Source organism: Phytophthora cinnamomi (genome assembly GCF_018691715.1).
Source record: "Phytophthora cinnamomi strain GKB4 chromosome Unknown Contig85, whole genome shotgun sequence".
NCBI classification, from domain to species: domain Eukaryota; phylum Oomycota; class Peronosporomycetes; order Peronosporales; family Peronosporaceae; genus Phytophthora; species Phytophthora cinnamomi.
In genome coordinates this window covers 164,384-180,574 of record NW_027151018.1, presented here as the reverse complement: position 1 = coordinate 180,574, position 16,191 = coordinate 164,384, and the positions used below count along the sequence as shown (strand labels likewise).

General features: G+C 54.4%; 3 protein-coding genes across 3 annotated transcripts; all 3 read left to right on the top strand.

Annotated features, from left to right (window-relative positions):
• Positions 1–203: 203 nt before the first annotated feature.
• On the top strand, positions 204–2,036 carry IUM83_19095 (uncharacterized protein; the record flags this gene model as incomplete). The annotated part of the gene is made up of 2 exons (XM_067944124.1): positions 204–863; positions 1,806–2,036. 2 exons carry the CDS (start codon positions 204–206, stop codon positions 2,034–2,036), a joined length of 891 nt encoding a protein of 296 aa, XP_067784773.1.
• Positions 2,037–2,304: 268 nt separating this feature from the next.
• Positions 2,305–4,203, top strand: IUM83_19094 (uncharacterized protein; the record flags this gene model as incomplete). The annotated part of the gene is made up of 2 exons (XM_067944123.1): positions 2,305–3,046; positions 3,986–4,203. The coding sequence occupies 2 exons, from the start codon at positions 2,305–2,307 to the stop codon at positions 4,201–4,203; spliced, it is 960 nt and encodes a 319-aa protein (XP_067784774.1).
• Positions 4,204–4,750: 547 nt separating this feature from the next.
• On the top strand, positions 4,751–6,457 carry IUM83_19093 (uncharacterized protein; the record flags this gene model as incomplete). Its single annotated transcript, XM_067944122.1, has 2 exons — positions 4,751–5,462; positions 6,162–6,457. 2 exons carry the CDS (start codon positions 4,751–4,753, stop codon positions 6,455–6,457), a joined length of 1,008 nt encoding a protein of 335 aa, XP_067784767.1.
• Between the last annotated feature and the right edge of the window lie 9,734 nt (positions 6,458–16,191).

Genomic DNA, 16,191 nt, shown 5'->3' with positions numbered 1-16,191 from the left:
GCCCAAGGCTGTCGACGCAACGACACCTTTACCATTGCCCAAGCTGCCGATCCCGACCAACCCACCGCGTCGTTGTTGTGCACGCTGAGCAGAGCCGAGCAGCAGCGCCGAGAACCTAGAACCATCCCGGCAGCCTGTCTGCCAACTGATCTCAGAATCCAACGTCGGACTAGCAAAAGGCATCCGACCTTCCGACCGACACAATGGCAGCGCCGCCGCCGCTCTCGTCGGCGCACGTCGTGTGTCGCGCACAGCCGCGCTTGGCGCCGCTCAAGCACGTGACCGCCGCCGTGAGCAGCTTCCTGGACTACTCGGCTCGCTGGAGCATCGAGTCGGCCTGCGCACGCGATGCCGGCGTCTCGCTGCGCCTGCTGCAGCGCATCGCCGCGCACCGAGCCGCCGCCGACGCGCAGTCGTTCCGTGCCAAGCGGCAGCGCGACGCCTTCTACCGCCAATGGGAGTTCACTCGTGCGGCCGCCGCAGCCGCCGCCAGAGGCGACCTGGCGGCCTTGAAGTGGCTCGTCGACATGTTCCCGGAGTGCCGCGTCACCGCCGCAGTGGAGGACGCGGCCAAGAACGGCCAGCTGCACGTGCTGCAGTGGCTGCTGGGCAAGAGCCGCAGCCGGGAGCTCACGGTGTTCTGGGGCGCCAGAGAGCTCTTCTTCGCGGGCAAGCACGGCCACCTGCACGTGGCGCAGTGGCTGCATGAGCACACGGCGCCGCCGCCCACGCACATGTTCTTCGTGACGCTGGAGGAGGCGGCGCGCAACGGAGACCTGGACATGGTGCGCTGGCTGTGCGAGGTGCGCGGCGAGTGGTCCCCGTACGCGGCGGTGCTGGCCGCCGGAGGAGGACACTTGCAGGTGCTGCAGTGGCTGCGGACGAACTTGTTCAGCGCCAGCTCGGCGTCTATTTCAATGGACGACGCCGCGGCGGGGGGACATCTCGACGTGCTCCGCTGGCTGCAGGACCACTCGGGGTACGCCACCCCCGGCGCCATGAACAAGGCGGCGGCGAGAGGACACTTGGACGTGGTGCGCTGGCTGCACGAGCACCGCGGCGAAGGCTGCACAAGCGACGCGATGAACCTCGCAGCGTCTGCTGGACACTTGCAAGTTGTGCGGTGGCTGCATGATAATCGACGGGAAGGATGCACGACGGAGGCCATGGACGGCGCGGCGAAGCATGGCCACCTGGATGTTGTTCAGTGGCTTCAGGAGAATCGGACGGATGGGTGCACCGAGGGCGCGATGGATGGCGCTGCGGCGAACGGACATCTCGTTGTGGTGCAGTGGCTACATGAACACCGGAGCGAAGGCTGCACGACTGCCGCGATGGATGGAGCGGCACAGTCGAATCACTTGGACACGTTGCGATGGCTGCACGATCACAGGAAGGAGGGATGCTCGTCAGCGGCGATGGATTTGGCAGCAAGAAATGGCCACCTCGCAATCGTCCGGTGGCTTCAGGAAAATCGCCCCGAGGGCTGCTCGACGGATGCCATGGATCTCGCTGCTGCGAATGGGCACTTGGAAATCGTCCAGTGGCTGCACACACACAGAACGGAAGGGTGCACATCGAGTGCGATGGATAACGCTGCCGCTGGCGGGCACATAGATGTCATCCGGTGGCTTCATGAAAACCGGAAGGAGGGCTGCACGACTGCAGCGATGGACAACGCTGCCGCTGGAGGCCACCTCGACGTGGTGCAGTGGCTCCACAGAAACCGCAAGGAAGGGTGTACCATCGCTGCCATGGATCGTGCGGCGAGTGGTGGCCATTTCGACGTAATTTTCTTCCTCCAGTGCGAGCGCGTGGAGGGCTGCTCCGCCAAAGCGTTCGTCAACGCTACAGCGTCGGGAGAGCTCGAAATCCTCAAGTGGCTGTTTGCCAACCACCGCGAGCGGCTCGGGCGCGACCGTCTTCGGATCTACGCTCTCGGCAAGTTCTACATCCTCCAGTGGCTTAAGATGGAGGCTGGGCCGGACGAGCGAGAGGCGTTCGTGGGCGAAGTAAACGCACTTGCGCAACGCTAGAGGCTTGTGTACAGTATCAAACCCATCCGCGGAGTCGCGGATAGACCGATCACCTGTAAATAATGAGTGTACATGTAAAGATCAACCAGCATCGCGATGGCGACTTCACTTGAACAAGCTTTGCTATTGCCCATGGAGGGGCACGCTGACGTGAACCACGTTGAAGTTGGCCAGCCAATAGACAGCCGCGACTTGCGACTGTAACAAGCCAACGCCTCCTCATGCGCATTCGCGATCCTACCTGGCGGCGAAGGAAAAATTGGCGACGATGAAGTCGAACTGCCCCATACTCACGAGCACCCGTATCGTTGCAAGCTACTGTTTGCCTCATGGAGAGCTGCCGCATGTGGTGTATCAAGTGAATGAGTTTCTCGACGACTTCTCGGCAGACTGCACTATCACCGACGCCTACAAGAGGACCAACAGCGTCAGGTTCATGCAGTATGTCGCTGCTCGAGAAGATCCCGACGAGATGAACCCGTTCTATCGCCGCTGGCTGTTCAACAAGACCACGGAGATGGCGGCGGCTCGAGGCGACCTGGAGGCGCTGCAGTGGCTCGTGGAGAGCTACCTGCCCGACGAGTTCCTGACCAAGGCGGTGGCTGCGGCTGCTGCCAATGGACACTTGTCAATACTGCGATGGCTGTTTGAAACGCACCGCGACAGAGGGTACTGGGGCAACACGGAGATGTGTGGCGCACTGGCAAATGGTCATGCGGAGGTGGTCAAGTGGCTGAAGACGCATGCCATCCCGAGACCGGAGTGCATGGCGGAGGTGATGGATGCGGCGGCCAGCGCTGGGTGCTTGGATATTGTGAGGTGGCTGCACGACGAGCACAAGGTGAGTGTTCGCAGCGCGCTCGCGAACGCCATGAACGGCCGGCAGTGGGAGACGAGTCAGTGGATCCTGGAGCACGGCGAGCTAGTGATGCCGTGGATCAACTGGGACCAGCCGGCGAAGGACGGCGCACTGTCGTTTTTGAAGTTCCTGCATTCTCACTCGATCGGTAGTGCGGGATATTTCACGCTCCAGGCTGCGGCGTGGAACGGTCATTTGGACATTGTGAAGTGGCTGCACGGTGAACTGGGAGCGAATTTGACCGCGGACGCGATGCGGAAGGCTGCTCAGAATGGTCATTTGGATGTGGTGGAATGGTTTCACGAGAACGGATGTGACGGGTGTGACGCTGCGACGATGATCACTGCTGCTGACCATGGTCATTTGGACCTTGTGAAGTGGTTGTACGAGCACGGCGTGGAGGCAAGCGGTGATGCAGCAATGGATTGTGCAGCTCGCAGCGGTCACTTGGATGTCGTGGAGTGGCTACACAAGCACCACACAGATCGCTGCTGCGGTGTCTTGTTAGATGATGCTGCTTCTAACGGTCGGCTTGACATCGTGCAGTATTTACACAGTAAACTTAACGCAAACTGCACGGTGTCTGCAATGGATGGCGCTGCCCGGGAGGGTCACCTCGAAGTGGTGCAGTGGCTTCATCAGCACCGTAGCATTGGTTGCACGACGTCTGCTATGGATTGGGCTGCTCGCAATGGTCACCTGGATGTGGTAAAATGGCTCCATGCGAACCGGGCCGAGGGCTGTACAACGTGGGCAATGGACTGGGCTGCCTTGGGCGGCCACCTCGATGTCGTTCAATGGGTGCACGAGAACCGCACCGAAGGCTGCATCGATAAAGCAATGGACAATGCTGCCAAGAATGGCCATTTGCATGTTGTGAAATGGCTGCATGAAAACCGCACGGAAGGCTGCACCGTTGGCGCAATTGATGAAGCCGCTGCAAACAGCCACCTGCACGTTGTGCGGTGGCTCCAGCAGAATCGCCGCGAAGGAGCAACTGCGATCGCCATGAATCGAGCGATGATGAGAGCGCACTTCGACGTGGTGCTGTTCCTCCACGCCCATCGCTCGGAATTTTTTTCCTGTTTAGGCACAACCTTCATGCGCCATTCGTGCGTGGAGCTGACGCAGTGGCTGCTGCGCAACTACGGCGACAAAGTCGACGGCTGCGAGTTTGAGGTGCCGACGTCGGACTGGCGGTTCAACGAGTGGTGCGCCAAGGTCAACCTGCAGCGAGCGCGCGAATACGACGCGAGTACTTGGTGGGTTTGCGATGCAGCCTCGTTGCGCCTAGAGCAGGAGGAATAATTGGCAACCTCCAGAACTATTTTGCTGGGTGCTACGACTTGGAGACAAACCCACTGGTGTCACAACCCGCTAAGCTTCCACCACCACCACGCTTCTTAAAACCCCTTTGCCTGGTAGAGAAAGTAGCGATGCTCATGTAAGCAGCGCGGAGTTTGTTTACAGTTCGGGCAGCCTAGGCCAAGATGACAAGCAAGAACGTCAAAACGCGGTTGATGCAGACGTGCAGAGATAGGGACATGGCTACACTCACTTCAACTTGTAGCCGTTTTTGGTATAGTCCAGAGGACGTTTCAACGGATGAGTTAAACCCCGGGTGCTGAGATGCTCCGCTCGTTCGTCTCTCTGGAATCGCTGGATGCGTTGCGATCCACCACAACGCAATTCGCCTGATCGAGCGCAAAGACTCTGAAAGGATATATTCATGCACTGCACCATGGTCTCCGAAGGTCACGCTGCGTGCGACTTGCCACTGCTCGCGAAAGTTCGAGTGGTGGGTCACCACTGCCTGAGCAGCGAGGTGCCCCACGTCTTGATCGCCATCGACTCGATGCTGGACGACTTCTCCGCCGGCAAGAAGGCCCACGAAGTCTACAAGCGCATGGGCAGTCTTCGCTTCATGCAGTACGTCGCAGCGCGCGAGCCGTTCGAGGAGATGAATCCGTTCTACCGACGGTCTCAGTTCAACCGAACGGTTGAGATCGCGGCCGCGGCTGGAGACTTGGAAGCGGTCAGGTGGCTCGTAGAGCGCTACAGACCCAAGCAATACCTCACCAAGACGGTGGCGGCGGCGGCAGCCAACGGACATTTGCACATTCTGCGGTGGTTGTTCGACAACCACCACGAAATTGGCTACTGGGGCTGCACGGAGATGTGTGGAGCACTACTGAACAAACACTCGGAGGTTGTCGAGTGGCTGAGAAAGAATGCGGTGCCGCATAAAGACAGTCTTAAGAAGGTGATGGAGGCTGCGGCGGCAGCGGGCAATGTGGAAGTCGTGGAGTGGCTGTTCAAAGAGTGCCACGCCAGTGCCGAGGACGCTCTGTGGAGCGCTCAGACCAACAAACAGTGGGGGGCGGCGAGGTGGATCCTCGAGAACTGCGGGATCATTGGACCCTGGATCGACTGGGACCTGCCTGCAAAGGACGGAGCCCTGCCCTTCTTGAAGTACTTGCGCTCGCGCTCGATCGGTGGCCCGGGATTCTACACATTGCAGGTTGCGGCGTGGAATGGGCATCTCGAGATCGTCGAATGGCTCCACAGTGAGCTGCGGGTGCCGTTTTCACCGACTGTGTGGCATGCTGCTGATAATGGGCACTTGGATGTGGTCAAGTGGCTGCACGAGAACGGATACAAGCACGGTCGTGCTGCGGTCATGGACAGCGCCGCGATGTATGGACGACTCGATGTGGTCAAATGGCTACATGAGCATCGCGCGGAGGGCTGTTCCGAGCAAGCAATGGACGGCGCGGCTCTCGAAGGACACCTCGAGGTTGTGCAATGGCTGCATGAGACCAGGAGCGAAGGCTGCACGAATGCGGCGATGAATGCTGCTGCCAGTCGAGGCCACTTGAAAGTCGTCAAGTGGCTGCACGCACACCGACGTGAGGGATGCACGCACGTTGCCATGGATTCAGCTGCTGAAAACGGTCATTTACATGTTGTCAAGTGGCTTCAGGCGAACAGAAACGAGGGCTGTACGTCGGCAGCGATGGACTCGGCAGCAAGCAACGGACACTTTGAGGTGGTCAAGTGGCTCCACGAGAACAGAAACGAAGGATGCACGACCAAGGCCTTGGACATGGCGGCTGAGAATGGCTACCTCAAGGTTGCCAAGTGGCTGCATGTGAACAGAAACGAAGGCTGCACCACCGACGCCATGGATACGGCGGCCGCGAATGGCCACTTTGCCATCGTGAAGTGGCTCCATGATAACCGTGAGGAGGGCTGCACCATTGCAGCGATGACCCAAGCGATTTTGGGGTCTCACTTTGAAGTAGCGTTGTTCCTCGAAGCTCACCGCACAGAAAGCTTCATCTTCCACCGGAACTCCATCATCCGCCTCCCACTGGAGCTGATGCAGTGGCTGATCGCTAAATACGCGGCTAACTTGCACGGATGCGAGTTCGAGGTCGAGCGTTTCGACTGGCGCTTTAACGAATGGTGCCGCAAAGTCGACTTGCGCATGGCGCATCAGAACGAGGAATCGGTGTGGTGGGAGTGCCACCCCGGGACGATGCAACTCGATGCGCAGTGAGCAGCTGTTGTACAATGCCGCGAAAAAAATCAAGTGTATTTAGTATTTTTTGTTTTGTTTCAGTGAAATGGTGCCACCGCTACGTAGTTATGCCGCATAATTCCAGGACGCATAAGTTATGCGTCCAGGAATTATTCTAGGATAGCGGCTCATAAGAGTTGTGACTCCAAAAAAAAAACTGATTCTCAAAAGTGAAAAACGTTGAATGGAGAGTAGAAGACATGTGGCACCTACAACTTGTAGGCTACACTAGCAATAGGTACATGGATAGTAGCTGACTGTCGAACCAAAGCGCAGTGGAACACCCCTCCACTTCGCAATTAAACCCACAGCACCAACCTCTCATGGGGAACTCGAACTCGGCCGAGCTTGAAATTCCATTGCAGGCGCCACCAGGGCCGACGCAGGCTCTTGATGGCAGCGTCATCGCCCAGCACCAAACAAGTCTCCACGTCGAAGTCTCGACGATGCAATCGCGTGCAACCGTGACCGATCTCGAAACGAACCGCACGATTGCCATATTCAAGAGCAAGATGTTCAGCTCTCGCGTCACGATGGAGACGCCACAGGGCCAAATCGTCGCTTCCATTAAGAACAGCATGTTTTCGATCAAGTACCGCATCTTTCAAGGGGGTCAGACCGACCAGCAAACTTTCATGATCAACGACGTCAGCGGCATCTTCAAGACGATGGTGCTGGTTGCCGAGTTTACCGACCGAACAACTAGAATGCCGTGTAGGCTGATCGCTAAGGGGAGTCCTGGAGCCAAAGTGGTGTTGTGCTACTTGGAGTGCGGCAGCCCTGCGCTCTCGCAGCTTCAAGGCGGCGACGACTTTTTACAGAACCGAGGCCTATACCGACGCGTTGGACGCATTCGCAGGAAAAGCTACTTCGGAGGCGATGACTACTTCATCGAAGCCACTCCTGGCGTCGATTTGACGCTGTTGCTGCTGATCTGGCACGTACGACGCGCGCGTTTGTTGGCAGAACGTGCGAGCGCAGCCTCGTAGCTGAAGTGCATCATGAAGAGACCAAGTTCGCTTGGATAAGCACTTATTAACGCCACGATATCGACGATATTGGTAAAACCCAGCACCCACCAATTGAAAAAAAGTTCATTCTCCCTTGATAAGTGCATACAGCCGTGCTCGTGCAAGCACATAATAAACCTTCGTTCACGTTTCCTTAATATACTGTAAAACCTGTAATAGTACCCCACCCCAAAAATTTCAGGCGGCTGGGTGGGGACTTGCGACAGTGCCCCACACTTTAATAGTACCCCACCCCTGATTTAAATTATCAAAATTATCAGAATTATCAGATGGTCGTAGACCATCGCAAAATAAATCTCGCCGGTGTGGTTCGATCTCTCTCATTGTCAAATGTGAGTCGTGACAATGAAGCGCAAGTTCACCATGGAAGAGGAGTTACAGACTACGCGTGGTTCAAGCCTCCAAGGAAAACATTGACGAGTGTAAAATGAGCGGCAACTTTCAGTACATTCGATGTGGTAACGTGAAAGTACCAGGAAACAATGTGGGTTGACCCGTGTTTGGAAGGCTGTGTTCAGCGAGACCGCCATCACAAGCTTCCGTCGTTGTTTCCTCGGAGCGGATGATCAACTCTCTCTGACCACGCACTCCATTTACGGAGACGCTTTTGTGGCTTTGCTGGCTGAACATCGCGCGGCTGCATCTACCAACGACGGTGTAGTTGTGAAAGCTGAAAACAGCAGCGAGTCTGAAGATGGCGACTCGCTCATCGACATCACTGGAGAGGCTGATCTCTAAGCAAGCACATGCAGCTTTTAGGACTTCCTAAATCAACACGACTCACTTGACTTCTGTAGTGCCCCATCCCTTTAATATTATTCCCCCTCTAATAATGCCCCACCCTAGGAGGGGGTACTAACGGGGTGCCCCATGAGGCACTATTACAGGTTTTTCAGTACAATTCGCTTACAATAATGTGGTAAGCAAATTTGTCGTGTGCAATCATTTGAGTCAACACGACAAGCCATCGATGATTTCGTGCTGCTGGAATTGCGAGCAAATAGAGCACGAAGACTTTAACAGTCAAATTTCTTTCTCAGCCAATTCGACCTGATTACGCCAGACTAATCCCGCCCGCATCGTGCAAATGCAGTCCACTTACTACTACATGTAGTACATAGCGTCGAGGAGGAGGACTTTCGTTGGGACCCACAAGAGCGTGCATCAAATTGCTTCAGTCCTCACGAACGCAAACACTTTCATCGCAATGGAATGGATTGAGATTTCAAAGTGACAAACTCTCGCGCAAAGACTCTTCTCTCACTGGGAAGAGGTTTTTCCCTCCCGTTGGTATCCCGGCCCGGGATTCCCGGGATCTGTAGAGCAAAGATTTGCGCGTCGTTCATCAACATCAAGTCGCTGCCAGCTACTAGGTACCGTAGATAGTCCTCGTAAGGCTCCCTCACAATTCCCTTTCCTCCGGACCAGACCACAGCCAGTGAAGTCCACCTATGCGCCCAAGCCTCTTCCTCGTGTTTGCTGTGATCACACTACTCGCTTACCTCGACATCAGTTCGGGCACAAGGGGCGTCCATCAGCCCACACAGCAGCAGCTGATCTCCCCAGACCTCCATCAGTCGATCGATCCCATTCAAAACGGCGACGACCGCGAGCACACGCTCTTAAGAAGCACCAGGACAGCAGATGACGCGGACAATAACACACCAGTCAACAAGGAGCGAAGGATTTCAATTACTGACCCGGCGATCCTCGCAAACCTTGCCAAGTTTGACGACTGGGTTGGTCAAGGCAAGACAGCCGAAAAAGTGTACAAGGAGCTCGGACTCAAGCTCTCGTGGAAGATCGCGTACCAGACCGGTAGATGGAAGCAATTCCTGTTCGACGAACCGGAGTATTTGCTGTTCCGCAAATACGTCAAGTACTTGAAGCTTATAGGCCGTGAAGACCCGTAAGACATCCACAGGCGAAAGCGTTCTCACTGTTAAGAGTGATATTCCACTCTTGTTTCCCCGTATCGAATTGAACTTCCAACGAGTACCGAGAAACTAAGCGCATTGATCTAGCCATTAAACAACAGGTGGAGGTTGAAGATATTTACTCGTCTGGTGCTCTCTGCACCCCATCGGGAAACTTCTCAACGATCCACTCTTGAACGTCCGCCGTCAACAACACGGTCTCTCCTAACTCATCCGTAAGCTCCATCTTGTGCAAGAGCAGTAGCACTTCGAATTCTCCAGCTGCAGCTGCATTGTTCAATGCCGCCGCCGTGCGCCCTTCGGAGCGACGCTCATGCAGCCATCGGATGACTCGGATATGGCCATTTCGTGCAGCTCGTCCATCGCCGAGCTCGTACAGACCTCAGATCGATTTTGGTTTAGCCATTTAACAGTATCCTACTCCCTACAAGCAGCTGCACCGTCCATCGCTTTTGTCGTGCAACCTTCGCTTCTGTGCTCATGCAGCCACTTTACGATGGTCTCCGCTTGACGCAGTATCCATCGCTTTGGTTGTGTACCCTTCGTCACGGCTTTCGTGCAGCCATTGAACCACGTTCAAGTGCCCATTATGCGATGCAAGGTCCATTGCAGCGGTGCTGCAGCCTTCTGTTTGGTTATCATGAAGCCAGCGGACGATCTCAAGGTATCTGTGAGCCGCTGCACCATTCCTTGCCTCTACTTTGCACTTTGGTGCGGCCGCTGTTGGCAATTTCTTGAAAGCAAGTTTGGCTCACATTGCGCCCGGATCACGGTGCCTATGTCAGACCACTGTGAACAGATCCACGCTGACGAAAGAAAGACAAACAATCAGGTCGATCATAGAAACTTCGCTGTCATTATGCTGCTGCACTAGCACTGCGGTGCGCAGGGTCAACTGTATTTATCGACTAGGATACTGTACACACGCCGCTGGCCTGCTTAGTAGCTGCTCGCGTTGAAGTGGTCGGCTGTCACGACCTTGACTCACGCCGAATTGATCAGTGCTTGAAGGCGCCCTCCTCCGAAGCGAACAGCGAACAGCTGTACCGCCTCCTTCAGGCCAGCAGCGCCAGGTCCGTGTCCATCATGTACACGTCCTTGCCCTCAGCCTTGTACTCCTTCTCCGACACCTCGGTCCACGTCTCGTTCAGGAGCACCTGGAATTACTCGTTCGACAGCGTGAGCGAGCCGTTGCTGTACGAGCCGCTGTAGCCCATCGCCTTCTGCTCCGTGCCGTTCCCGTTGTTGGCGGCCGTGAGTCCCGTCAGGAAGTCGATGGTCACGTTACCGGCGTCCTCGAGGGCCACCTGGTTCGCCAGCACGATCAGGTCGGCCGTCGACAGCGTCGGGTACGACTACTTCACGGGCTCCAGCGCGAAGATGATCTTGTCCACACTGGCGTTCACCGTCCAGTTCTTCTGCGGCGAGAAGCAGCATGGCGCTGGCAATACAGCCTGGATAGCTGGGCCCTGGGACGCCTGCTCATAGCCACGCAATTCTGGCGTTACTGGGACTTGGCAAAAAATCATGGATAGCTCCCGCCTGGAACGAACCAAATTAACCAAAGTGCAAACTATTGGTTCGAAGTTATATGTCACGACCGTTGAACCAATTCTATCCGTTACTTTGGTTTGAACGTTGCCTCTTGAACCCTGTCTGAGGTTTGGAGTTGAGCTTCAGCTGCAACGAATGGTTTGCTTTTTCCGCTGCCTGGTTGGTCAATATGGCTCTGTAATCCGGGCGGGCTCTCTTCAAAGGCCGCGCCCAAGCAAGCCGCATATCTTGTCCCCCCCCCCGAAGAATTAGAATCTGCCGCTGGTATCGGTGGAAGTGTTGGTTTATTCGCTTCCACCTCCTGGATGGCAGGATTTGCATTCCCGAAGGCGTTGAGCATCTCACCCTGATGCAGCTTTCGTCTTTGACCGTGGCTCTTGTCTTCGATGGCGCTTGGTATTTCGGTTGTGCAGCGCGGCACTTCTCGATAAGAGCCGCTTCGTGAACAGTTTCACATGGAGGTTTTTAGCCAACCACAGTCTCGTGGTTTGTTTTGGTTTGCTGCGTCTCACTGGGTTCGAACCACGATGTGCGGTTTGCTTGGGCGCGGCCTTTGAAGAGAGCCCGCCCGGATTACAGAGCCATATTGACCAACCAGGCAGCGGAAAAAGCAAACCATTCGTTGCAGCTGAAGCTCAACTCCAAACCTCAGACAGGGTTCAAGAGGCAACGTTCAAACCAAAGTAACGGATAGAATTGGTTCAACGGTCGTGACATATAACTTCGAACCAATAGTTTGCACTTTGGTTGGTTTGGTTTGTTCAAGGCGTGGGATATTTACTCGTAACTTGAGCCCCCCTCCCTGCTCATGTTATGTGAAAGTTATTTAATAACTACAAGCATTGTCTTGCCACGCGAATGTCGCCCCTAAAAGACTCAAGCAATGTGCAACTGGATAATATACATTCCGCCCATGTATAAAACCTAACAGGTTCTGATTGTTCCTGGTGAAAGACTGGGTCTTTTATTGGGACCGGGCATAAATTCACCGGGATACCCGGTAGATGGTGAAATACCTCGAACTGCGCGAATAAATGGTGGTTCTCTGAGGAGACACATCTTTCTCGAGACAGCAAGTATATCGTGATTAAATCGATATCCCAGAAAATCACGGCTTTTTCAGCGTGTAGCTGTGTGTTATGCCGATTTACTGTACGTAGACTTTCCATGCCCACAAGACAAAGTCAAAATACCAGCGTAAGATTGTCCAGGGCTGTCTGCAGACTGACGAACGGCAGTTAATTATCTCGACCGGTACGCTGGTGACTGGACAAATGCTGAGACGTGTCCTCGCATGCTAGCGGGTTAATATTCGTATGCTTCGAACCAATCCGATACCATGCCTGTGCATTACCACACCGAGCATATCGGATAGCAGTAAGCCCCCTCATACTTCGCTCTGAACCCGCGCTTCTACGTGCTGATGATCAGCAGCTGATCTCACTCCCGATCGAACAAGTGCATGCTCGAGTAGATGCACTTGGATAAGATCGAACGAAGGGTAGCGTACGCGCGTTATAGTTGTCGTGGGAGTGCACAAGTGCAGGAATTCGTGAAAAGCGTGATATTCAAATAGTTGCATTTCCTCGCTTGAGCGATTGATTTGCACACGAAAAACCATAGGTTATCCCGAATTACCTAGTCTTTTGCAGGTTAATAGGTCCCTCAGACGATTTAGCTTCGGGAGGATCTACACTTTTTTATCACCAAAGATGCGATATTTGCCGAGGTGTCGACCAACTCCCTAGATGATCTAGGGATCTGTGGTTCATATAAGGATTGTGGTTATATAAGGATTGTGGTTATATAAGGATTATGGTTATATAAGGATTGGTACCTGCACTCATATCGCCCCAATTACTCCGGATAAAATCCAGAGAACTGAAAAACTGATGAATAACGGTGATTGGATAGTAGAAAACGTGCCGTGGTACCTACGATAGCAATAGGTACTTACTGTACATGGATAGTAGTGAACGAAAGCGCAGTCGAACATGTTGCACATGGGAAAACCGTGCAAGCATCACTCAGCGGTGATATGCAGTGCATGTTATGCCTTACAGGCGCACTATGAGACGATACGCTCTGTCCAGAAGGACAGGCAACAGTTGTAGCTAGGTTAGACATCTAGCCTCATGCTTTCCAGGAGAATGCCCCTGTGTATGTAGTACGGAGCCCCTGCTCCAAAGAACTCCTCATTCTCAAATATACCTCGTTCAGAGGATTCAAGTCTCCGACGCTGTCGACTCTTCCTGGTGGTCTTCCTTTTCTAACCTCCTTTTGAACACCGCTCCACTTCGTGATTAAACCCACAGCACCAACCTCTCATGGGGAACTCAAACTCGGCCGAGCTTGAAAGTCCATTGCAGGCGCCACCAGGGCCGACGCAGGCTCTTGATGGCAGCGTCATCGCCCAGCACCACACAAGTCTCCACGTCAAAGCGTCGACGATGCAATCGCGCGCAACCGTGACAGATCTCGGAACGAACAGAACGATCGCCAACTTCAAGAGCAAGATGTTCAGCTCCCGCGTCACGATGGAGACGCCGCAGGGCCAAATTGTCGCTTCCATCAAGAACAGCAAGCTTTCGAGCAAGCACCGCATCTTTCAAGGGGGTCAGACCGACCAGCAGACTTTCATGATCAACGACGTCAGCGGCATCTTCAAGACGATGGTGCTGGTTGCCGAGTTTACCGACCGAACGACTGGAACGCCGTGTAGGCTGATCGCTAAGGGGAGTCCTGGAGCCAAAGTGGTGTTGTGCTACTTGGAGTGCGGCAGCCCTGCGCTTTCGCAGCTTCAAGACGGCGACGACTTCTTACAGAACCAAGGCCTATACCAACGCGTTGGACGCATTCGCAGGAAAAGCAGGAAAAGATACTTCGGCGGCGATGACTACTTCATCGAAGCCACTCCTGGCGTCGATTTGACGCTGTTGCTGTTGATCTGGCACGTACGACACGTGCGCTTGTTGGTGGAACGTGCGGTCGCAGGCACGCTCGACACGTGCTTGCTGACAGTCAACTTTCTCAGCGAATTCGACCTGAATACGTCAGACTAATCCGGCACAGCATCGTGCAAATGCAGTCCACCAACTACTACATGTAATACATAGCGTCGAGGAGGGAGGGAACAATACATACATATTGAAAATTGTATTGTCGCTGCCGGGCGCTTGACAATTAATTTTTCAATCTTTGCGATCTATTGAACAATCCAGCATACTGTGGGCCACAAGTGCGTGCATCAAACTGCATCAGTCCTCACGAACGCAAACACTTTCATCGCAATGGAATGGATTGAGATTTCAAGGTACACGTAAACCAAACTAGCTGTCGTGACAAACTCTCGCGCAAAGACTCTTCTCTCACTAGGAAGAGGTTTTCCCCTCCCGTTGATATCCCGGCCCGGGATTCCCAGGACCTGTAGAATAGAGATTTGCGCGTCGTTCATCAGCAGCAAGTCGCTGCCAGCTACTAGGTACCGTAGATAGTCCTCGTAAGGCTCCCTCACAATTCCCTTTCCTCCGGACCAGACCACAGCCAATGAAGTGCACCTATGCGCCCAAGCCTCTTCCTCGTGTTTGCTGTGATCACACTACTCGCTTACCTCGACATCAGTTCGGGCACAAGGGGCATCCATCAGCCCACACAGCAGCAGCTGATCTCCCCAGACCTCCATCAGTCGATCGATCCCATTCAAAACGGCGACGACCGCGAGCACACGCTCTTAAGAAGCACCAGGACAGCAGATGACGCGGACAATAACACACCAGCCAACAAGGAGCGAAGGATTTCAATTACTGACCCGGCGATCCTCGCAAACCTTGCCAAGTTTGACGACTGGGTTGGTCAAGGCAAGACAGCCGAAAAAGTGTACAAGGAGCTCGGACTCAAGCTCTCGTGGAAGATCGCGTACCAGACCGGTAGATGGAAGCAATTCCTGTTCGACGAACCGGAGTATTTGTTGTTCCGCAAATACGTCAAGTACTTGAAGCTTATAGGCCGTGAAGACCCGTAAGACATCCACAGGCGAAAGCGTTCTCACTGTTAAGAGTGATATTCCACTCTTGTTTCCCCGTATCGAATTGAACTTCCAACGAGTACCGAGAAACTAAGCGCATTGATCTAGCCATTAAACAACAGGTGGAGGTTGAAGATATTTACTCGTCTGGTGCTCTCTGCACCCCATCGGGAAACTTCTCAACGATCCACTCTTGAACGTCCGCCGTCGACAACATGGTCTCTCCTAACTCATCCGTAAGCTTCATCTTGTGCAAGAGCAGTAGCACTTCGAATTCTCCAGCTGCAGCTGCATTGTTCAATGCCGCCGCCGTGCGCCCTTCGGAGCGATGCTCATGTAGCCATCGGATGACTTGGAAATGGCCATTTCGTGCAACTCGTCCATCGCCGAGCTCGTACAGACCTCAGATCGATTTTGGCTCAACCATTTAACAGTATCCAACGCTCCACAAGCAGCTGCGCCGTCCATTGCTCCAGTCGTGCATCCCTCCGACTGATTTTCAGGCAACCACTTGGCAACACCAAGATGGCCACCAGAGGCCGCCCCGTCCATCGAATTTGTCGTGCAACCTTCGCTTCTGTGCTCATGCATCCACTTTACAATGGTAAGATGGCCCCGCTTGCTGCAGCATTCATCGCCTTGGTTGTGCACCCTTCGGAACGGTTTTCGTGTAGCCTTTGGACCACTTTCAAGTGCCCACTACGCGATGCAAGGTCTATTGCAGCGGTCATGCTGCCTTCTGTTCGGTTATCATGAAGCAAGCGGACGATCTCAAGGTGCCCGTGCGCCGCTGCACCATTCCTTGCCTCTACTGTACACGTTGGAGCGGCCGTTGTGGGCAATTTCTTGGGTTCCCAAAGAATTCGTACACGGAATCGAGAGATCGTTTGCGCGTTCGCTTAATAGTCACTTTGAAAGACTTCTCTACCTCGTGTAGATACTGCAGAATCTCCAAGTGGCCGTATGTCGCTGTGAGATCCAAAGCAGGACTCGCTTCGTCCTCCGTACTCATGTCACCCCGAAAGAGATCAATGGACCTGTCGACACTGAATTCGTCAACAAGCCACTTGGCGACATCAAGATGACCTCTTTTCGCGGCGAACAACACCGTAGCCCCCGATACTTTTGCAGCGTTGTGATTGTCGCCCAATCGACTCACCAGTGCCT